Source organism: Synchiropus splendidus, chromosome 13, assembly GCF_027744825.2.
Source record: "Synchiropus splendidus isolate RoL2022-P1 chromosome 13, RoL_Sspl_1.0, whole genome shotgun sequence".
Classification (NCBI taxonomy): Eukaryota; Metazoa; Chordata; class Actinopteri; order Syngnathiformes; family Callionymidae; genus Synchiropus; species Synchiropus splendidus.
Genome location: NC_071346.1, coordinates 294318 through 316703, shown reverse-complemented (window position 1 = coordinate 316703; position 22386 = coordinate 294318). Strand labels below are relative to the sequence as shown.

General features: G+C 54.3%; 1 protein-coding gene across 11 annotated transcripts in view; it reads left to right on the top strand.

The window, feature by feature from the left end:
* LOC128769921 (adhesion G protein-coupled receptor L2-like) overlaps nucleotides 1–22386 on the top strand; it is a 73016-nt gene that overhangs the window by 8623 nt on the left and 42007 nt on the right. For 8 of the 11 annotated variants that reach the window (XM_053884003.1, XM_053884002.1, XM_053884001.1 and 5 more), the window contains exons 2-3: nucleotides 5867–6052; nucleotides 20887–21100. In XM_053884003.1, coding sequence (XP_053739978.1) covers nucleotides 5962–6052; nucleotides 20887–21100 — 305 coding nt within the window. In that variant the 5' untranslated portion in view covers nucleotides 5867–5961. Of the gene's footprint in view, nucleotides 1–5866; nucleotides 6053–20886; nucleotides 21101–22386 lie in introns of those variants that run through there. The other 3 variants (XM_053884005.1, XM_053884004.1, XM_053883998.1) reach the window with 2 other exon arrangements.

The window sequence follows — 22386 nt, the reverse complement described above, 5'->3', positions numbered from 1 at the left end:
TCTGATGTGCGAGCAGCGTGTCCAGAGAAGGATAAATTATGACACTTACACTGTCATTTCTTCAGTCATTTGTCTTGGAGTCCCGCTCTGACACGGCCTGTTCCCATCCATCGATGAACCGCTTATGTTCCCGGGTTGTACAAAACCGCCGCTGTGACCTTCGGATGGAAGATGCGCTGCGACACACACGGCTGAAGCTTTGCTCCTCCCGCGGCAGCCTCCCTTAGAAACGGAGCCGTGTCCAGCGACCGCCGCTGTCAGGGTGTCGTGGTCCGAGTGAGGGGCCACTGCTGCCGCCCCCGCGGGCCCCTCGGAGGCGGGACTCACGTGGCGATGTTGAACACAGGTGTCAATCAAAGAAAGGGTCAATATTGAGTCTGACTCTTAGCCGTTGTTTACTTCAACTGTTGCCATGCACTATGGGGTTTGGGTGGTGGAAATGTGGTTATCACATGATGGAAACTGCATCAGTTGGACCAGGTTCGTCCTCAAACTGTGCAGAGCCCTGGAAATGTGCCCGTGTCTCCGCTGCTCTCAGCACCACTGTCACGCGCAGCGCTGTGATTTAAAGCTCCGCAGCAGCGGGAGCCGGCAGCCCCGGAGGAGGCGGCACATTATTTGCAGACTATCTCGCAGTTGTCATCTCAGACGGGAGGAGCGCGCGGGGGGGCGCAGGAGGCCCCACATCTGTCTGACTGCTCACATCTGCAGCTGCTGACGCCTGTTTCCCTCACCTGTACAAGCCAATCCCCTCAGACGGGCGTGAAGGCGGTCACTAAGCCATGCTGGGGTCGGCGGGATCTGTCCTGCAGAGGCACACACACACACACACATACCAGAGAGTGAGGCGGTGACCAGACACTCGCTGTGTTTCGGAGGTGAGCCAGGTGCTCATCGTTCCAAGAGGCGTCTGACGTTGAGGTCACTCCCTCCCTGGGGATTCGTGTCAGACCAGATCCGACAGCCCAACACAGCCCTCACACACTCGGTCCGACCATGCGCACCCCTTCCTGTCACGTTTGAACAGAAGTGCTGCACTGATGTTGAATAAGATGAACGGCGTGTGTCTTCTTTAGCCCAGGTCCGGTCGCAGCTCGGCCAGGAGACCCAGATATATATATTTCATTGTTCACTTTTGTGATTGTTTCATGCATTACCATCAGGTTAGTGGTTAGGAATAGTAGAATGTCCTGTGACGGTGACAGGCCCAGACTCCCTTCTCCCAGGGAAGCTACTCGATTGTCGTAGACGCTTTTAAACTCTCACCGCACGGAGGTCCGAGTCCACGTGACCTCGTGATGAGAGGCGTTTGCTGGGTGAACAGCACAGTGGAGTCCTGGTTTGCCATGTTGTCTGTTTGTAAATGTTTGTAGAATCAAGGAGCCAATCTGATGGTCTGATTTGAGTTCTGAAGTCGGGGGCTGACCATGACTTTGGCTGGTAGCAACACTGTCAAACCCAATTACGGTCTCCCCGGGAGGAAAAATGTGGTTCAACTTCAGAGCGCTGCAGGCGAGCAGCGTGTGGGGCGCTGTGTTTGTGTGTGAGGCGGTGGATGAAGAGCGTCCGGGGGAGTGATGTGTGGAGGAGGTGCAAAGTGAGGCTTGGGGAAGGGGACAAATCGGCCCGCGCCTCGACCCGCGCCTCGGCCCGCTTGTCTGAGCCCAGATCGGCGTGCCTTGTTCTATGATCACTGTTGTCAAAGCAGTCTCTGGCAGAGTGATGTCATGTTTCTTCTGTGGACCAAGCGCTTGACAGGTTGTCGGCTCCGTGTTGCTAATGAGCGCCGCGGCAGGCTGAGACAAAGGCGGTGATGAGTTTTTAGCGCCACCGATTCTTCAGCTGACAGCGAGGTTTCGGCGGCGTCTTCCGTCTGACGGCTCCTCCTCCAGGCTCTTGTGAAGGCTGCCAGATTCGCTGCGACACTAACCTGCTGGTTGGGCTCAGCTCCTCTTTCTTCCCAGCACTTTGCTCCGACGCCGCGCTGCTGGCCTCAGCCTTTCATGGCGTCCGTCTGCCCGCTGGCGTCTTATCTCCTGCCCTGGTCATGTGGCGGCAGCCTCCGAGCACGGTCAGTGTCGGAGCTTTCAATGGGAGCCCGAGAGCTGCGGCCCTTTTCTCCCTGCTCTACTGAGTGGCCCTGAAGACCATTGTCTCTGAGCTCACGAGAGACAAGAAAGTATCCGGTGTTCTTGGGGACCAGCAGCAGCCGTGGCCTTCTTCAGGTCCGTGCAGGGCGGCAGGCGTCGGGGCTCTCTTGGTGACCTCCTCAGTTCCTCCTGCGGTAATGAGCTAGAAGTATTGATGGCGAAGGAGTGGATGAGCTCTTGTTTGGGAATCTTCGTCTGCGAGCGAGAAGCCGACAATAATGAGGACTGACGGGCTTAAAAGACGTCTTCTAATGAACCTTGTGTCCACTGTTTAATTTCAATGGCTTGGTTCATACTTGATGTGCCGCCTTAAACGGATGTGAGCTGCGCTGGTCAGGAGCGGCTCCGTGACTCGTTCACCTTGGCGGCTGTGACTCGGTGCAGGAGTCCGTGTTTGAGCTTCCAAACGTCTCATCAGCCCGTTGATGACAAAGCGCCTGACGCTGGATGTCAACCCGTCTCTGCGTCTGGCAGTTGATGGCAGGTTCTCCACATCACCGGAGGAAATGACATCACGTCCCTGCAGGGGTTGATGCGCAGCGCTGACAAGCCTGTCATGACAGAAGAGTTCCCTGGGAACATCCGTGGGGGGACGCCTGCGCCTGCGCCTGCTCTGTCCCTGGCTTTTGTTTTTTTCACCGAAAAACTCCCCGCTCACATTGTCCCTCCCCCGTCCTGGATCCAGGGCTGCGCGGCCCAGAAGGGCCTTCAAAGGCAGCAGCTCGCTGCCTCACACTTGGACTTGCCTGGGAGTTTTGTTCCTCTCTCACTTGATATGTATGTATGCGCTCCTCGGCCGGCTGTTGACAATTGAAAATAAATTAACATTCCTCTGCTTTCTGCGGGCCTTTTTTCTGAGCCGGCGGAGGAAGCTTGGAGGAGAACCCAGGAGGTCATGTCCTCCTCACAGCCTGTCAATCCTGGGCTCTGACCCCACCACCCCCGCTCCCTCCTCCATTCTTCTCCTCCTCTGCATCCCCCGCTCTTTCTTTCCCTGGACCCTCTCCAGGTCCAGAACCTTTGTCAGCGGAGCCTCACATTCATTTGGCCGAGCGCTGTGTGGGCTGTCTGCCTCCATCCATTTATGTTCATTAGCTTTTAATTGCTGGCCGTCCTCTTGTAAATGCTTGCGTATTATTTCCATCAGGCTGCTGTGAGAAACTTGCTGTGGACTCTGATTTCCTCCATTATCGAGGCCGATGATGGATTTCTCTGCGTATGTTCGGGAGGCGGAAGCAAAACAGATGTGGCGACTGTTGACGTGTGGTGATTCGTCTCGTGTCTTGTTTCCTGCTGTGTACACTGAGCAGGGAAGGGCTCCCGCGGGACGCACGCGCGCCTGCAGAACGCTTTGGCTTTTTTCATGGCGCGGCTGGCGCTTTGCTTTCCTCTCAAGCTGATCGGAATGAGAAGGTGGCGACATAACTGTGCAGCCTTTGCTTGCTCAATCCGTCTCCTGATGAGGTGACCTGTCGCCAGGGACGGTTGAGGCCTTGCTCATCAGGAAGTCATTGACACGACACCCCCAGTGATGAAGGAAGACTTCGCGGGCTAATCCTCTGAGCGCCCGTCTTGACCGAGTCAGAGAAATCCCACCAAACAAAAGTGTGTTTCAGAAGATGAGCTGTTCTCCACCGGCCGAAAGGAGAGATGTTTCTCAGCGGGGCGGAGGAGCAGGAGGGGACGGTGGGAGGAAGAACCCCGGGGTGTTGAGGCCCTGGCAGACATCCGCCCCCTGGTGTTCAGAGTGGCTCCGAGCTGAGCCCGTCGCCCCCCGACACTTTCCAATCTCCTCCTGTCAACAACAATTAAAGCTTCCCTTTGGGCCTCAAACCTTGTTTGGGGAGATGATAGCTGGCTCCTGGACAGCGCCGCCACGCTGAGTCGCAGCAGAGCTGCTCGTTGGCCCACAATCACAGCCACGGCAGACGGTGAAGACATTTGCATTTCACTTTCCCATTTTGTAGCGAGCATGTGTGAAAGTGCTGCGCCTGGTTCCCATTGAAAACAGGTGCCCGGGGTTGAGATCAGAGCTCATGTCCAGGCTCTTATCTTAGCACGTCAGCACCGATCTAACAAGAGGCCGAGGGAGTCTGGAGTCAGCAAGTCTCAGGTGAATTGACCAAGTAGCATGCAAACTCTGAGATCTCCAACATTCATCTGCGTGAACCGCTGCACTCGGTTAGGCGTCCGAAGCAAACCTCGGAGAGGGACGCTTGAAAACCCTCTGCAAAAAGGACAGTTGGATCTGCTGGCATCAGAGGGGAGAGTGAGGCTCTCTCACGGTGAAGGCCACGAGCGAGTTTGAGTTCCTTCACCACACTTCACTTCCGTCCAGTTGGTTGGCCACTGAGTCTGATGTAATGCTGTTGGCTTCAGCCTGCACCTCTTGACCTCCGGCTGCGCTGGGGCGAGACCATGGTTCTCAGTCGGGAGAGTGCTGTCCGTCACATGGTGACGCCATCATGGCCGGCCAAGCCTGAACCTGGCAGCACTTTGGCCCGTAGTAGCCTAAAGATACATGTCTACTTGGAAGCAAATAACAGGAACATGCTCTGCTTCCAGCTGTAAATATAGAGCGGCTTGATTTTGAAAGTGGGTCAGAGTGGGAACTACAGCGGCACAGTCAGCCTGTTACGCAGCGCGAGTCAAAACAAGAGGCAGAGCAGCAGTTGTTTCTGGAGACACCAGTGCTGTTTCAGACTCCTTATCTGATCAGGTTGGGCTCCAGCGGCACCAAGCCACTGCCAGTGGATTCAGTCCCACGTCTTTTGCCCGGCTCCGTTCTCGACTTGCAATCTGAAGCTTTCCATCTTCAGCAGGTGTCCATGTCTCCCGGGAGCTTCCGGTGGACAGGCGGCGGTGCACGTGTCTTCAGAAAGGCACGGCGTGAGCGGGTGCTAAACAAATAGGTGTGTTGTTGCATTTATGGATGAGCTCCAGTGGTCCTGTGGCGTGGGCTCGGCCGTCCACCAGCGAAACCTCTTGGTCTTTGAGTCCCGTTAAGCTGCTTACCTGTCTGGCTGGAGGCTCCGTCTCAGCCGCTAACCTTTCGCTGCCTCTGCAGACAAAGGCATGTTTTTGCCAAACCCTCGATAAGGAAGGAGACAAAAGTAGCCCACAAAGCAGCCTTGTCTCTAATGGCGTGAATGTGTTGCCACAGCGACAGGTCTGGGAATAAATGGCCGAGGCCTGAGAATGAGGCGGAGTAAACACGCCGCAGTGCTGAGCACTTTCTGCTTTGCTTTCAAGTTCCTCCTAATCTGGCCATGTCCTGCCGCCGCTCCACGCTCCCCGGGGTGAAGAGTTCCCGCCAGTTGAAATGTCAGGCTGCTTTTTCTGCTGGACGTGTGATGGTGGCCGTCGCCACACTGAACCAAGACCTTCTCATGGACATCCGGATCTGGGCTCAGCTGCCTCACCGTTGCCAGTGTCTTGGTGTCGGTGCAGATATTGCAGTGTAACTGAGACCAGTCCCGGGACCGAGCACGAGAGGAGCCGTGGAGCAGGCCTCAAACCTGTTAGCCTGTTAGCTGCCGATGCATCGGCAAGAGTGTGGATGGGGTTTTGGCTTTCAGGACGGGTGAGGACAAATGAAGATCGAAGCTTAGCAGGAGAGCGATGAAGGTGGCGAGCGTTGCGGCCGTCAGGGCGCGCGTGCACACGTGTGGTGGTCACAGAGCTCGCGCTCATATGCCCTCCTGTTTTCTCTCCAGCAGATGAGAAGATGACTGGAGCGACCAGCCCCTGACGCTCCTCCAGCCACAGAAGCCTCCTCTCTTCGCCGCCGCCGGCCTCCTGGATCGCTCGCATGCCGCCGCAGAACATGGCCTCTGCACTGTGGAGGTGTGCGATGTTCCGCTTCCTCCTGCTCCTCCTCTGTTGCGTTCACTGTTCTCAAGGTGAGTCGTGCTAATGTGTGTCTGGTCAACCTTCCAAGAAGCCACTTGTTATTCTGCTGAATGTGTTGAATGCATGACCAACATTGATTTGAGGAGTGGGAGCTGCTATCCAGCGAGGTCGCGCGCTTCTTCAGCGGCAAGTTTAGCCTTGGAGCTTGAAAAGACTGCTTCAACAAAATAGTCATAATGAAGTCATTCAGCTCCGGCGGGTCCCTGCGAGCAGCAGTCCGCCACTGAACGCTGCGTGATGGGTCAGCGAGACTTGCACCTCTGAGGAAGGCAGCCGCCGAGCTTCACACCAGACACAAACACTGATCCAAGACCACATCTGATCCACTCAGGTACTTAACATTGGAGTCTGGCTCCATTCACTGCCAAACACAGCTTCTGCCTATTCAACAAAGACACACACACACACACACACACACACACACACACACACACACACACACACACACACACACACACACACACACACACACACACACACACACACGCAGCCTCATATCTTGTTTCTGAAGATTCGACTCCAGGTCAAGGTCATGGCTGGCAGGAGACACAGGGAGCTTTACTTAAGAGGCAGGGAACAGGCACTGGCCGTCCCAAGACCTTTCCTCAGATTTTCTTTGGCTATTTAAGGCAGTATTTTGATGGACAAACCTTCATTGACTATTGACTCATCCTGAAGGGCCAAGGCAGAAGCCATGGCCCGCTGCAACTGTGGTCTGACCGGGATGAGAACAGCGCCACCGTATCATGTAGAGCTCCTGACTTCAACGTGTCTTCAGTCTTCTTTCCGAAGACGTCACGGAGGAAGGATGCCAAGACATGCTGAAGCGTTAGCGGAGCCCAGTGAAGCGTCGATCTGTCTTCACTGAGTCCAGGGTTCCGGAGGAATACTGCTTGGTTTTCAGTGTGTCGATGCTGAGAAGGCGCGTCCGTCCTACCTGAATGGAGGAATGTGTGTGTGTGTGTGGTGGGGGGTGCGTCCCGGACCCATTCAGTATCGGCAACTCAAATGCCGTTTGATAATTACCTTCTGCACCACAAAAGAAAAGAGTCCAATCAGCTTATCGGTTTTTCCCAAAACCATCGTCTGGCTTTGAAATGCTCTGTGACATCGCTGAAAAGCTCTGCAGCGGGAGGAAGCGCTGCAGCGGGACGAAGCTCTGCAGCGGGAGGAAGCTCTGCAGCGGGAGGAAGCTCTGCAGCGGGAGAAGAAGCTCTGCAGCGGGAGGAAGCTCTGCAGCGGGAGGAAGCTCTGCAGCGGGAGAAGAAGCTCTGCAGCGGGAGGAAGCGCTGCAGCGGGACGAAGCGCTGCAGCGGGACGAAGCTCTGCAGCGGGAGGAAGCTCTGCAGCGGGAGGAAGCGCTGCAGCGGGAGGAAGCGCTGCAGCGGGAGGAAGCTCTGCAGCGGGACGAAGCGCTGCAGCGGGAGGAAGCGCTGCAGCGGGAGGAAGCTCTGCAGCGGGAGGAAGCGCTGCAGCGGGAGGAAGCTCTGCAGCGGGACGAAGCGCTGCAGCGGGAGGAAGCGCTGCAGCGGGAGGAAGCTCTGCAGCGGGCGTCGCAGGGTCTCCTCTCCGCTGTCATGGCGCCTCTTCATTCAAGCCACTGTTGAAGGAATCAGTCCAGCAATTCCTTCTTCTCATGGAAGATGGAACGTTAAACGTGTTATTGACTCAGCTTGCATTAGAAATGAGCTGAAACAAGAACTCCGCTACATGTTCTTGACCGTCTGCCAGGTCCTTGTATACATCCAAATGGTTTCCATTCTCATGGGTGGCTTCTCCGTCGCAGCTCGGTCCGTCTGGGAACAGTGGTTTCACAGCACTGCTGTTTGGTCCCTGCGAGCTGTCTGCCCACTGTTGGTCAGTTGTACTTTTGTACGTTCAACACTGCTGCCGTTACTGCTACGACTACTCTTCCTCTTTCTTTGTTGGCTTTTGTGAACAAACACCTCTGTAATGAGAAGAAGGTCAAACATCGTGGATATGCCGATCCCCTTGAGAATCAACCCACTTCTGTCCAAATGTCACTAGTCCGTTGTCTGGTGAGATTCTCGCCACTGTGTGTTAATACCACAGTCGTTACTCCTTGGAAAAATCCTGAGCATGGTGGGTTTGCTCCAGGAGCGCTGTTCAGCGAGGCTCGGTCAGAACTTCAGACATGTCCTGTAGGTGCCTCAGACAAGCCTCGTTTGTGTTTATATAAGTCTGGGTACAGTCTTTACAGCTCCATGACACATTCCTTATTAAATCAATCATAAATCAATCCATGAATTATTGTGCTCGTAGCTTAACCTAGAAGATGCGGTGGAATCCTTGATGTTCTTACATGTCACGAGGAGGTGGTCCTTGGAGTCAGGGATGAGAAAGAAACTCCACTATTGAATTCAACATAAAGAGAGAAGCTTCACCTTTGTGTGCGACATGAAAAACCAACAAAACGGAGCAGAGGATTAAGGTGGAAGCTGTGCTCTGCCTGCTGCTGGATATCATCGACGCTGCGGCGTGATTTCCCTCGCAACGTTGCGCCGTTATATAACGGCTCTAAAAACTGGCTGCTGTGGTTGAAAGTGGGTCAGGCAGGTAGCGGGTTTGTTGCAAGCGCCGGAGACCGTCCCGTCGGCTTACGTGAGGGGAGAGATTCGACGGAGCAGCGCAGACACGGCGAGTGTCTCCGGCAGAGCTGTTATCTCCCTCTTTAAAGTAAAGAAAGGCAGATCGAGGCGGGATTATGTTGTGCAGTCCGTGTCAACACGACAAGCTGCGGTGTTTAAATGCCGAGAGGAAGAGCCGCCACCTCTCACTTCCCATCTGAATATGTTGCACAGGGAGCAAGATGACGCTGCGTGCAGCCGCTGCAGCCCTGACTCCGAGCAAAGACCGGAGATTTGTCCAGGTCAGCGCAGCGAGACTGAACGTAAAGATGCCACTCTGATTCAGTCTCCATTGACGAACACGCTGCAGTCGGAAGAGCGTCGTGGCCTGATCCAGTGAGGAGGCTCGGCCGGCGAGGTCTCCCCCCACAGACGAAGCTGCGGCCGGCGGACCGCGCATCTCGCTCAGAAGGCAGAGACGGTGGTGAAAGCACAAGCGGCGGGCCTGTGTTTCCCCTCTGCAAAGTTGCAAAGGTCAACTGTGCAGCTCAGCTCCACATGTGTTGAGTGAAGACCCTCCCTGGTGCCACGCTGGTATTTCCACTCTCATTGTGCTGTGACATCCCGTCTGTCATCCATCGATCTGCTTGGCTTGCCATTTCCGAACTCGGACTGAACGCTCGGGGTCCTTGGCAGCGCCGTCGTGAATCATTCACGAGAGAAGACTGGTCCGTCTGAGCGCTGGAAAACAGCTGGGACTCATCCGTCCTGCTCGACTGCTCCTGGAGGTGCGTGAGTGGGCTGGTGGTGGCCGAGTGAGAAGAGGGCCTCCAGGCTGATAACCAGCTAATCCAGCGATATGATTAACAGCACCACGATGAAAAGTAACCACGCGGTTAGTGGAGACCTGGTTAGTGGGAACTACTTTTCTTCCGCCCGTTGTGTATAAGCGCAGCCGGAGCACGCTGCTCCGCGCCACTCGCAGTCAAGACTGGGTCGCTCTCAGTGCTGCAGGATGGCCGACCATGAGCGGGGCCATGTGTGGGGCTACTGAGATGCCGTGTGTGTCGAGAAACTACGGTGGCAACACAACAAGCATGGTGGAACACGTAAGGTTAAACCACGCCGTTCAGTGCCTTGCATCGGTGAGGTCGGGTTCCTTCAGCCTGTCTCTGGGGGAGTCAGTCCATGCAGCCGGCGGGCAATATCCAGGTCAGGTGAAGTGGTCAACAATACAGATCATGATATAATGAATCATAGTCAAGTATGAGTGCCTCTGAAATGAGCTCACCCATCCAAACCTCAGCCTCGATTCGTTCATGTCAGGATTTAAAGTAGACCTTTTCAATAAAACAGTCAAAAATGTGATGAATGAGACATTTGTTTGGCCACCAAATATTGCATTATTTTCAATCAAACATACGCTGTTAAGTTAATATCGATCAGGTGAATTCATCATTTGTATTCATTTAGTAGTGCCGTTAAAATGTTTTACTAGCCGTTTGACTTTGTAGTTTGTAGCCCTTTTTGGAGATCATTGAACCGAATAAGATAAAGTATTCAGTGTGGTCCTGATATAGTATATTTCTGTGGAAATAAGAAGACAAGTGTGGAGAAGTGTTTGGGTCCGCGTGAGAGGCTGTTTCACCGCTGGCTGAAAGCTGGCATGAGAAGCAGCCTCAGGAGCGAGTGCCTCCCTGGTGGCAGCAGAGTCGGGAGTCAGTCTGAGCAGTGACGTGATGAACCTCCGGGGTCAGCTGTTACTGTGATACCGTATGTTGACCAAGTGTGAGCATCTGGAGCGGCTCACTTGGCTCGGTTTCCTGTTTGTTGTCATGCCTGAGAGCGTGCGCTGGTGTGGTCTGACTGAGGAGGGGACGCCTGTGGCTGAAGCGCACCCCAGTGAAGACAGCAGTCCACTTGCTTGGGCCTGCTTCCATTGATGGTGAACTCAATCGTGGCACTTTCATGATCTTGAGCAGCTATTCACCGTCCGCCGTGGTCAATAATAAAAGAGTTGAGGGGCCTATCGTGCAACACGCCGCCGTCAGTGTGTCACTTCCCGCAGCCTCCAGCAGCCGTGGCTCCAGCACATCCAGAGTTGGACCGTGATCGTGGCTTCGGTCACAGGGATCCGTCGGCCTGAGAGCATGTGCTCCTTTAATGCAGCTCAGATCCTGGAAAGTGTGTCATCCCAACAGAAGATGGAATTGAAATGAGCCAGGCTCCTGTGAATCCCCAGGGTCAGGATTCCCCTGGAGGACATGAGACAGCAGGTGACCAGGTTGATAGGGTCAGCCTGCGTTTATCACCTGCTTCTTTCTTCAGCTTGCACATCCCCAGGAATAAGTCCACGTTAAACAGGACGGGCGAAGTGCCTTCTCAACTTTAAGTCAATATTTCAGGAGCTGGTCGGCTGCGGAGGCCACTGTTTGATTTCTTCTGCTGCTGGTTAAAGCTCACCTGCTGGCAGCGTCCCTGGAGCCCTTCACTTCACAGCTTGATGGGACTCTGGGCCGCGAGGCCGCCGCTGCCTGTTCTCTCCTCCAGTGCTGCCGCCTCAGTTTTCCTCACCGGAGTCATGGCTGAGGCCCACTTGCATCCACCTGGAGTTTTGCCTCTGACTCTGAGTGCGTGATGGTGGGTGCAGCACGGAGGCTCAGCGGAGTCGCATGTCTCTGCTCAATGCCAAGGTCGTTGAAGATGGAGCTCACGCAAAGTTTGGCACCATAGTGAGTAGCATTTGCCCTTTACATTGACCAGCGCCGCCTTGTTGCTGAAAGACGTCCATCTGCTCCAGAGTGTGTGTGTGTGAAGGACCAGTGTGTGCCGTCGCCACGTGCCACTCCTGGGTGGAGATGCTTCAATAGCTGCCTGAAGTCAGCGACTCTGTTCTGTGATGTCCAGTGGACCTCTTCAGTTCTGTGAGGCCAGTCGGCTCCATGTTGCTGTGGCCCTTTGGTACTGACTTAGACTCGTGGGGCGACCTGGAGAGCACGGCCTCCTCGAGCCAACCGAGCTGCTTCACGGTGTTGACACGGCCACGCCCACCATCATGACTGATGGGAGTTTGGCATGATGGTTCCTGAGCTGTCTGTCGTTTCGCTCCCACTCTCATCCCACCCAGACAGAACCAGCTCCGTGCTCGGGTCATTGTCCATCAGCGCCGCCGTTATTGATAAATAATGGCTGATCTGTCTGTGGTTATTCAGCTTGAATCAGGTCCTTGAGGATAAAAACATCGAAAATGGCTCCCAAAACTTGACTCCAGCCCGACCTCCAGTGAACATGGACTGATTTTGAAACGATGCTGGTGTTTGTCAGAATCTGAGACGAGGCCCAGCTGAGTTTCAGTGTGTCCTGCGGACCGGCCTCCTCAACTCGAGCCTCTGTATAAAGCTGCTGGAGTTTCAGCGGTGGGCGGACTGTCACCAGGATTGAAAGTGAAAAGTGTCCTTGAGCCAGACTCCCAACGCCTGCTGGTGTCTGTGTGCGCCTCCCTCATCAGGTTAGGGGCTGCGGCGCGCGGTCACTGAGCTTATTCACCGCTCACCCGCCGCTGTGTCGTGCTGTCCTTGAGCAAATCTCTCAACTCCCAAAATGTATTATGCCGTTGCTGTGGGGCGGCCTCGACCCGATTAGAGTGTATTGTGTTATCCGTCATCATGTTGTTGGTGTTTGCAGCTGTCGCTGGGCTGGCGTTTCTTGTGTGATTTACAACTGTTGGACACGCAGGAGACGTTGAATCCGGTTTCCTTAGAAATGATCGGATGCTTTTGGAAACACAAGATGAGCAGTGTGAGGTGGCATATAGCTGAGAGCATTTCCCCACGTCCTGCTTTGATCTGCGCCCTTCTGTTTTCCTCGGTTGGAGGGTCATTTCTCCACACAGCCCACCGGGACCTGGTTGAATAGCACTCGGAGACGCGTCTTCAGAGCCCAGGGCTGACAGCTGTTGTGGTTGGATGGACGATGGCGGACGAAGGGCTGGTCTTCCGTGTCACTGGGAGACCGAGGTAGTTTCCCAGGGCTGATGCCTCTTCCTCTGGGATGTGGCTTTGATCCATCGTCATGGCAACCGCTAACTTTCCCGCGCTGCAATCTGGCAATAATGTGCTGCGGCTGCCAGAAACCTCATGGCAGTTAAACCTTTAACCAAAGGTTAACATCAGTTGGAAGCTGCGTCACGTGAGGTTGGTCACTGAATTGCTGGACGAGTGGAGAGGCCGGGCTCCGAGAGCATGACGTTCATGAGTGAGCCGGTTTCCCTTCATGGCCACATATGCTTGGACGCGATGCCCTCACCGTCCGACGCGTGGCTTCACGGATCAACTGGCTTTTCTCTTCCCCTGTGCTCTTCAATCCAAAAGTCAGTGGCTCGATATGACCTTCCACTTGGCGAGTGCAAGCAGGTGTGGGAGGGGTGTTGTGGAGATGCTGCTGAGCAGAGGAAGAGGCGACGGCCTTGTTAGTCCAGAAGGCTCTGGTCATCAGCTCTGTCCGTTCATCAAAGGCAACGTGCTCTTTATTGGTGCTGCGCTCAACTGAAAAAAGTGTAGCTCTCTCTGAGGTTGGAGGAGGGACAGAAACCTGGTTTGATGCTCAGCCATGCAGCGACACCTCTGGCTGCTGTCATATCTGCGTCAACACAAGCCCAGCTCCACCCCCTCCCCTGCCTTTGTTTACAGACATGAGAGTCATGAGTGGTGAGAAGGATATGCATGCATGAAGGTGAAGTGTCTCTTATCACCGTCCTCTCTTCATGATCAACTCCAGGCCGCTGATCACCGTCTCCCGTCTCATCACGTGATGGCGTCCGGTCAGGCGGGGGGCGGGGAGGCGTGCTGTCTGACAGACGCTGGGCTTCCTTCCAGAGCGGACACCACTGGCTGGACAGGAGGCAGAGACGGCTTCAGAGCAAGGCAGGATGGTGGCGTGTGCCGGCTCCACCTCACATCTTCAGCAGAGCAGGGAGGAGCTCCAGTCAGGCGGAGGAAAGCAAAAGTCATGTTCCAGGCCTTCACTCTCAGATGTGTAGCCCATCGCCTGCATTCTGTCCGTTTTGAATGGCTCTGCCAGCGTTGTCCGCTCCTGTCAGGCACTGCAACAGTTGCAGCTCCTCTGACAGAGGGATGGCTTTGTCATGGGCCACTATCACATTGTGTTCCACCCTGCCACCTTATGAGCTTCCTGGAAGAGAGGCTGAACTAGTCCTGCCGTTCTCCCCGCAGCCTCACGCTCGGCGTCTCCTGCTCTCTTGGCCTGGTGCGGTCAGGTGTGTCTTCTGAAGAGGCGGATATTCTCCCCGTACTTTGCATGTCTCCACATTGTATATCTGACTTTCATCCGAGGGCTTGGTTGAAGGTTCAAAGACAATGAGCAGAGCGGAGCGTCTAATTGTGCGAGTGTGTGTTTGCCTCCGTGATGCAACGATGCTTCGCTCCCTCTCGCCGCTGCTTCCCTTTGATGTGTCCCCACAGGGTCAGGGATCAGCCGGCCAGTGGACAGAGCCGTGAAAAAGAGCCCCGAGTCCTGCGACCAAATTAAAACCGTCATTACGGCAGGCACTTCCGGCCTTCTGGCGCCAGTCCCTCCCTCGGGAGCGATTCTTCACGCTAGTCTTCTGCGGCGGCGGCGTGTAAAACCGCCATAATCCCCCGTGTCGACTGAGAATTTCTTTTTTTTAACGCTGCGTTGTGAAGTCCCAGATTTGGCAGACATCAAAACATCAGTCATTTGGAGACGTCGTTGCCATGTTTGAAGCGTGATTACGGTTTTGAAGAGACGCAGGTGCTTGTTATTCTCCGGTGAGGTCCTGGTGACTAAAGCAGTCGCCTTTCAAAGTCAATGCCCTCTGGCAATGCTGCTGTCAAGTCACTTTAGAAAAAGTTGGCCTGTTTTCCCTTTCAGAAGTGAAGCCTCTGGAAATCAGGCCACTAAATAATGCAGCTGTGAAAGTGGTTTTCTTTAACCACCATCGCTTTTAGGCCAGTGTCTTGATCTGAGCCAAAATAACATCAGAAGTGATGTAAAGGAATATTAGTGTACGATATCACGTTGGACCCAGTACTCCCGGGAGCCGCCTCCTGGCACTCTGGTTTCCTCCCACAGTCCCAAACACACTGAGCTGACCACCGCCCGCCACTGCCCCAACACCCCGGCATGGAAAGAGCCACGCAGCCACTTGCATGGAACCCTGAGTGTTTCCAGCAGAAAGATCTGGCTGCTCGTGGCTCACCCCGGTTCCCCTGGTCCTGTGCAGGACTCCTGCCTGGGAATTCCGCTCTGTCGTTGATGACTAGACTCTGGTATGGAAATAAGACGCCTGCGTTTGAAAGGCAAATCAGGAACCACCAACAGTTTTCCGCTGGTTGTGACGACGGGTGGCATGACAGGCATGTTGCTCCGACTGCACGTGCAGGATCAGCTTGCATGTCCCCGGCAGCTGAGGCAACAGGCCCCCGCAGCCTGTCCAACTTGGCTTGTTTTCTGCCTCTCTGAGCACGAACGCTCAGTGCCACCTCGCAGAACAAGTCTGCCCCGGCTGAATCCACCAGCCAGACATGCAGGTCCTGGCTCTCCTTCAAATGCTGCCATCTGACATGACAAAGTCCTTCCTGAGTTTCTCCCTGAAAAACACCTCAACGTGCTTGTGGTGGGGCCCCGCCTGCGCCCTCCTCTCTTTCACGGAGCAAACACTGGAGAGGGGAATTAAGAGACAAGGCAGTGGAATTTGAAGTGGCAGCAGTGAATTTCTAGCTCAGAGGAACAGGATACGACCCGGAGGGCTCCGTCCAACCACAAATGCACCGCCTTCTATTTTGGAATACGTCGATCGGAATCCAGCGTGTCTGATAGCAGTGGCCTGTCGGACGCTGGCTTCCCAGCAAGGTGAGCCCAGGCGTGTGGCAGGGCTTGATTTCCAGGGTTGACATGAAACACGAGGCGCTGCCCAGACGTGTTGCACCTTCTCTAAGATCATGTTGCGCCCAGCCCCGCTGCATCTGGGCCCTGTGTGGTGCGGTTTTTGCAGCTCTCTTGCATTTGGCCTCTCAGTGAAGCTCCTTCAACCTTCATCCCAAGGATTCATCTGCTTGTCCCAGCTGGAGTGAAGCTCTTGTCTCTCACTGCTTTTTGCACTTGGACCCTTTTTGCTCCTTTAGAGCAGAGTTGGCTTAGTGACATTCATGAGGATGATGATGATGATGATGATGACGACGGCGGCTGCGATGCCAGGGGGTGAAATGAGAACGACCTCATGGTCACGTGACAGTGAGGGGTCGGCGGGGTCAGTGGCTGCAGACGTGCCAGTCTGCTGAGGCGTTTTCCAGACTTTATCTAAACTGGTAAACTAGTGTCAGGAATGTCATCTTGTGCTTCTTAAAATCATGCTCAACAAGTGAAAGAAAGGTTTTTCCGTCCAAATCAATTCAACTTGCAGGAGCACTGTAACCCGCGCCTGAGCAATTCGCCACTTAAAAAACCTATTCTTCATTCAAACTTTTGTTGGGGGGTGGGGGTGGAGGTGAGGGGTGGGACCCATTTCTTGATCTGCGGCTGAAGATCCATCGTGGCCCCTCCGGATGTTGGATTAGAGAGGCATCCCCTGCTGCTGGAGGAAGGCTCCACTCTGGGGTTTTCCTCTTTTATTCCGGTGATGGCGACGACCAGCAATAGTGGTCGGAAGACAGCCAAATGTGAAGTCGTCCTGCTGCGGCCGCCGCGGCGGGGGCGCTCGTACTGGACCAGAGTCTACACCCTCCTTTATCCTGAGAAGAAAGTGTCCCTGTCAAAGCCAAGCTGGGAACAATGGGGCCCAGCTCAGGGGGGCCGGGCCATTTGCATGCAGCTGTTTGCCGTTTGCAGGAGCACAAAAGCCCGTCCAAAGAGCCTTAATGGAGGATGACAAGCATCAAGCAACGCTCCGTCTGTGTCGGCCCCGGCCGCTCCGTCTGCCCTCCTGAAGTGGCCCGCTGTGGAAGCTTGACCAAACATGCGGCAGTATTTTCCCTCCATTTTCTTTAGTCAATACGCTGCAGTTGCTGAGGTGAAGGGGCCTGGAGAGTATATTTTCTCTGTTTTAAGCTGCGGTCGGCGCCGGGGAACAAAGCCTTTGTTTGTCCGTCCATGGCACCGTCGCTCTGGAGGCCTCCCCCAACTCCATGTGCAAAATGAATCCAGGTGCGACCGCGGCATGGTTGTGACTCAGCAGGCTTCACTGTGAGTCTCTGCTGGATGAACGCGCTTGGCCTGCTGCGGTCGCTGAGCCTGACCGGCTCTCTACTGTCACCGTCCCGTGCAACCGTCCCGTGCAGAGTGAGCGTTAGGCTGACTGACGTTGCTTCAACCTTCAACCTTCTTCATGGTTTCACACACAGCCTGCAGCCTCTTCTCTCTCTCAGCTGCAATTGTTTCATGCAGGTCCCAACCACCGCTTTCATCTTTGCGTTCGCCTTCCACTTCCAGCACAGAAACGACGATCCAGACTGCTGAGGACCAAGCGCAGCATCTGCTGGTGTGGCCTGATGCTTGTGGTTCTTCAGCTGGGACGGGTCAGGGAGGGGGCGCAGGGCTCTGTCGCGCCACAAATGTCCCACACTCTGATCGTTTCTCATTCATCTTCAGTGCCTGTGTGACGGTGGCTGCTCTCAGACGCACCTGATCTGGCTCAGAGTGGCGCTTCCCATTTCACAGGTCTTGATTGAAAACAAATGATGTATCATGGCGCGGGGGGGCTCACCCATGAATTCCAGCAGAGAAAAGCGGTCCTGGACTCTGCTCTCTGCAGCTCAATAGAAGGCTTAGCAGGAAGATCCGCGGGAGCAATCTGAGCAGAATACATGATCAGGTGGGAGAGCTCCTCGCCGCACCGTGGCAGCTCTCTCTCTCTCTTGCTGATCATGTCATTTCATTTGAAGAGGCAAGAGGCAGCCAACACTGAGACCTTCTCTCGCTCGCTGGCACTGGGCTTCTTCTCTGACGGCCTTGTCGCTGCAGCTGGTGGCCTTCTGTCGCCGTCACCCGCTTCAAAGCTGAGCGCACCAACAAAGCAGCCAGAGCAGGATGAAGCGCTCCTCAGACTTCTCTGAGACACGCCCTCCTGCTCTCCAACACCCTGCACAGCCCACCCCAACACAGAGAAGATCTTTGTCGGCGCACGCCTTATCATGGTTTGCATCTCCCTTGGTTTGGTGGGGATTTTGGGTCTTGATCAGGAAGGTGGAACTTTTCAAACGCTAAGCCACATTGCATTAGCATTCCTCCCCTGGTGAGCTCAGAAGACGGCTGATCCATCAGCTCATGCGACGAGCTAAAGAAAATATCACCAGACTCATTTGATGGGACCCATGTGGGTTCTCCTGCACGCTCCAGCCAGTCCAGACCTTCACCTGGCCCACTGCTGTGGTGTCAGAAGAGAGGCGGAGGTCAGTGCATGTTTCCCACAGAGCCCATGCGCTGTGTTGGCTGCTGTTAAAAGCCGATTCCTGGCCGACAGGACAGTCATCAATGGCTCCAGTTTCAGAAGGAAGTCATTTGTCCCGTCGGCCGCCGGTACGGACAAGAAACTGCCCTGAATGGATGTGAGCTCGTGAGCAGAGGCGTCTATGTGGGTTAGGGAGGCCAGCGAGTCCCATCACTCAGCCGTGTTGACAGTCGAGCCGCGGCGTCTGATGGATGGGCCGCCGCCGCCCGTCTGCCTGGTCTGGACTGAGAGCAGTGCAGCGCTGAGCGCGCTCCGGAGTGGGCCCGCTCTATTCGGGGGAAAATAGGAATCATGATTTTGTAGCTAAGAATTGATATCACGATTCTCTGACATGAAATATGGAGTTTATGGCCCACATAAACCATGACAAAACAAAGAGGTTTGAGGTGCTGATAAAGATTTGTGGTCGGGACGCTCCGATCAGGATTGGTGCTGCCCATCACCCATACCCACACCATGGACTGACTTTGAATTTGTCATCCAGAATGTGAGACCTTCTGTGCACGTGATGTGAAATCATGAACCACTGAATCAATTGAGTTCAGACACTTTTTATGTCCTGCTTCAAGAAGGCAGACAATAGAGAAACCTTGATGAATGCGGCAACTATTCTGTCAAAAGGACACGACTGAGAGACATTTAGTTCCACGTGAGACGTGGCAGGTGAATCTCATTCACACACTGTAGCGGCACTGCGTGACAGAGAGCACTGCAGTGACGACAGTTCCAGAGTCAGGTGGCCACGCAGGGTGAGGGATCCGGTCCTTTCTGTTTCCGTCTCCACCTGAGAAAGGCTGCTCATCTAGCTCTGTGAAATTCGTGGTTATTTCTCATCACTCCCAATGTCACGCTGGGACCGGCGGGTGTTGCTAAGCTGCTGAGGAGCCAGCGCTCTCACTTTCATGAGCCCAGAAAACTCTCTGTTTTCAGAACAAGTTTATTGTGAGGCTGTTTGGGGGGGCTGACTCTGGTAGCTAGCTCCTGGTTTGTCATCCATATTCCTTCAGTTTCTATCCTGTCACCAGCCACACGAGCAGTCACTACTGTGTCCGCGGTGAAGCCATGAGCATCGTGAGAACTCAGGAAGTGGTGGCTTGCAGCGCCGCTTGGGAGGTGAAACTCACCAAGCAAAGTAGTAAATTGAAAAGATCAGACACTAGGGTGAATCAGAATCGATTTATTGCGCAGGCCGATTCCGAAGGCTTCATTTGGGCAAGGTTTGGTTAGTTGTTGTGGTGTTTGGAGTCGAGGCAGTGACCTCCCGCTCTGGTGCAGCTGCACGGATGTTTCCTCACCAGCTGAGAAAGTGGGATCAAGTCATGAAAAGGAACCACCAGAGAGGTTCTGCTCCACACACAGCAGTCACCATGACTTGAATTGTGAGACGGAATCACTTCAACTCAGAGCACTTGAAAGGATGTGAACAGCGTCGGCCAGGCTGTCAAAAGTCTGGGGGTCATTAGAGTGGGGGTGGGGAGGGGGGTTCTCGTGCATGACAATGCTCGGGAGCAAATGGGAGGATGGGAACAGTAACGGGCCGAAAGAAGGGCTAAGTAGTGGAAGCAAATGCTAGCGCCCCCCTCAGGGACGTCTGCCATTACTTTTACGTTTCCACACTCTCAGGTTTTACCTGCTGCTGTCTTCTGACAGTTGCTTCTGACTTTCTCACTTCAGATCAGGGGTTCTCAACCTTTCACCCACCTTTCCCAGAATATATGGCCCCGGGGCCCATTCAGTAGAACTGACTCTTGATTTCATTTGGGCTCAATAACGATATTGAATCTACTCATGCGTAAACAAAGCAAACCTTGTGAAATGACATGAAAGCATGTGGTCAAATTTACTAAAGAAAGAGAAAAAAATGACTGACAGAACCATGCCTAAATATCATCAAATAAAAAATACATATTTTATTTAAACTCCACAGAAGATATAAATAAAGTGTCAATGAAAGTATTGCCATGAAATTTTCAAAACAGCTCCAACAGGTGCTTTCATGAACAGTCTGTACTGTAGGGGGCGCCATCACTTCCTTCTTCATTGTTTCTTTCCAAGAGCTTTGCCATAGTTGGTGACTCTCACAGATGAGCAGCGGTCAGGTCAGTTCACTGACTCACTGCTGCCACCACACCTGGCTCATGGCGGCCCAGAGGGGTGAGACAGAAACACGATGGCTGCACCTGATCTGAAGAGCAGCTGAAGCTCCGACAGTGGACGTGGCTTCCTTCTCCTCCGGCAGTGAGAAAGGACAGGACTGGATTCTGTTCTGTCATAGTTTCAGCGAATGTTGCTGTGCGTGACGACAGGTCATATTTGAGTTGCACTAACTGGAGCCCTGACATAGGAAAGCGTCGCGAGTCTCTTGTTCAGCTCACCTCATTAGATCCGTGCTGCTTTTATGACAGGCGAGCGGAGCCCCGACTCCACTCCGGCTCCTGTTTGACACTGTCAAATGGCTGATTTCTTTCCTCCTCCTCCTCCGTCTTACCCGCGCGGCCGACACACACGAGGAGACAGTGACACTCAGCCCAGCCGTGGAGGTGGGAGCTTCCCCCCGCTCCTTCTCTGGTCCCCGGTGTCCAAGTCAACATGCAAGAGCTCAGAAGGAGGAGGACGTATCGCGTTGAAAACTGCGCTAACCATTGGGCCGCTGCGGCCTGTTTGTACTGCGGCGGAGGATTTCTCCCGTTTGTGTGTGTGGCTGGTTGTCTGTGTGTTTGCTCTAAGTCTTGTCTCGTCTGGTGCTGCGCAGGGTTCAGCCGGGCAGCTCTGCCCTTCGGCCTGGTCAGGAGGGAGCTCTCCTGTGAAGGATACGCCATCGATCTACGCTGCCCAGGAAGTGATGTCATCATGATCGAGACGGCCAACTACGGCCGCACCGACGACAAGATCTGTGACGCCGACCCCTTCCAGATGGAGAATGTCAACTGCTACCTCCCCGACGCTTACAAGATCATATCACAAAGGTAAAGCTCGGGGTCAAAGAGGGGATCTTGTTTCGTAAACAGTGGCTTCGGCAGGGACCTTTGCGAGAGGCTCGGGGCTGGTTTTCATTTCGGGACCTGCGGAGCAGATGTTTTCCTGCTGCTCTCAAGAGCAGCTACACATTCATGACACATGCTGTCTGTCTGTCTGTCTGTCTGTGAGTGTGTGTGTGAGTGTGAGTGTGTGTGTGTGTGTGAGTGTGTCTGTCTGTCTGTCTGTCTGTCTGTCTGTCTGTCTGTCTGTGTGTGAGTGTGTCTGTGTGTGTGTGTGTGTGTGTGTGAGTGTGTGAGTGTGGTGTGTGTGTGTGTGTGTCAGTCTGTCTGTCTGTCTGTCTATCTGTCTGTCTGTCTGTCTGTCTGTGTGAGTGTGGTGTGTGTGTGTGTGTGAGTGTGGTCTGTCTGTCTGTGTGAGTGTGGTGTGTGTGAGTGTGGTCTGTCTGTCTGTCTGTCTGTCTGTCTGTCTGTCTGTCTGTCTGTGTGTGTGTGTGTGTGTGTGTGTGTGTGTGTGAGTGTGAGTGTGAGTGTGAGTGTGAGTGTGAGTGTGTGTGTGTGTGTGTGTGTGTGTGTGTGTGTGTGTGTGTGTGTGTGTCGTTATGAAATCAAGGTCAATAGAACCAGGGCACTAGTGATAAATGTGATGGTGAACATATCCTGAAACAAAGGTGCCACTTCTTTTCTCTGCTGAAGCCCTTCGCAGCAGGCTGTCGCAGAACCCACCGGGGCCACACTCCTTCAGTTCACACACTGGGGGCCTCACGAGGTCCGTGTTTGGAGGAATTCTCTTTCTTTTGTTGTTTCCACATCGAGGACAGTGGAAGTCAGACGTGAACCTCGAGTGCTGTGTCTGACATCTGAGGACTGCACTGAGCTGCACCTGCAGTCTGCTGTGGTTTAGTCAACATGTCACGCGTTGAGAAGGTTCCGTTTCCACGATGGAGGTGGCACGTTGGAGCTGCAGGAGAAAACTGGGGCAGGGATTAATTCCTGACTGGCAGGAATTGGCAGCCGAGCGCTTCCTCGCCGCTGCAGCTTGAGTCACCATCAGCGCCGCCGACAGTCACATGATCGGCGCTCGGTTCCCTGTCTGGAACGCTGGTGGTGCGCTGGAGTGTCGGGGCTCTCCAGCCGTGCCCCTCATCCAGCATGCAGCCCAGCGTCACGAGAGCGTAACAGCCACTCGATGCTGCAGCAGCAGCCTGTATTTTTAAGGGGCCCTCCATGAAGCAATAGCAAGCCGAGCGATTGGTCTTCACATGCGACGCAGCGCC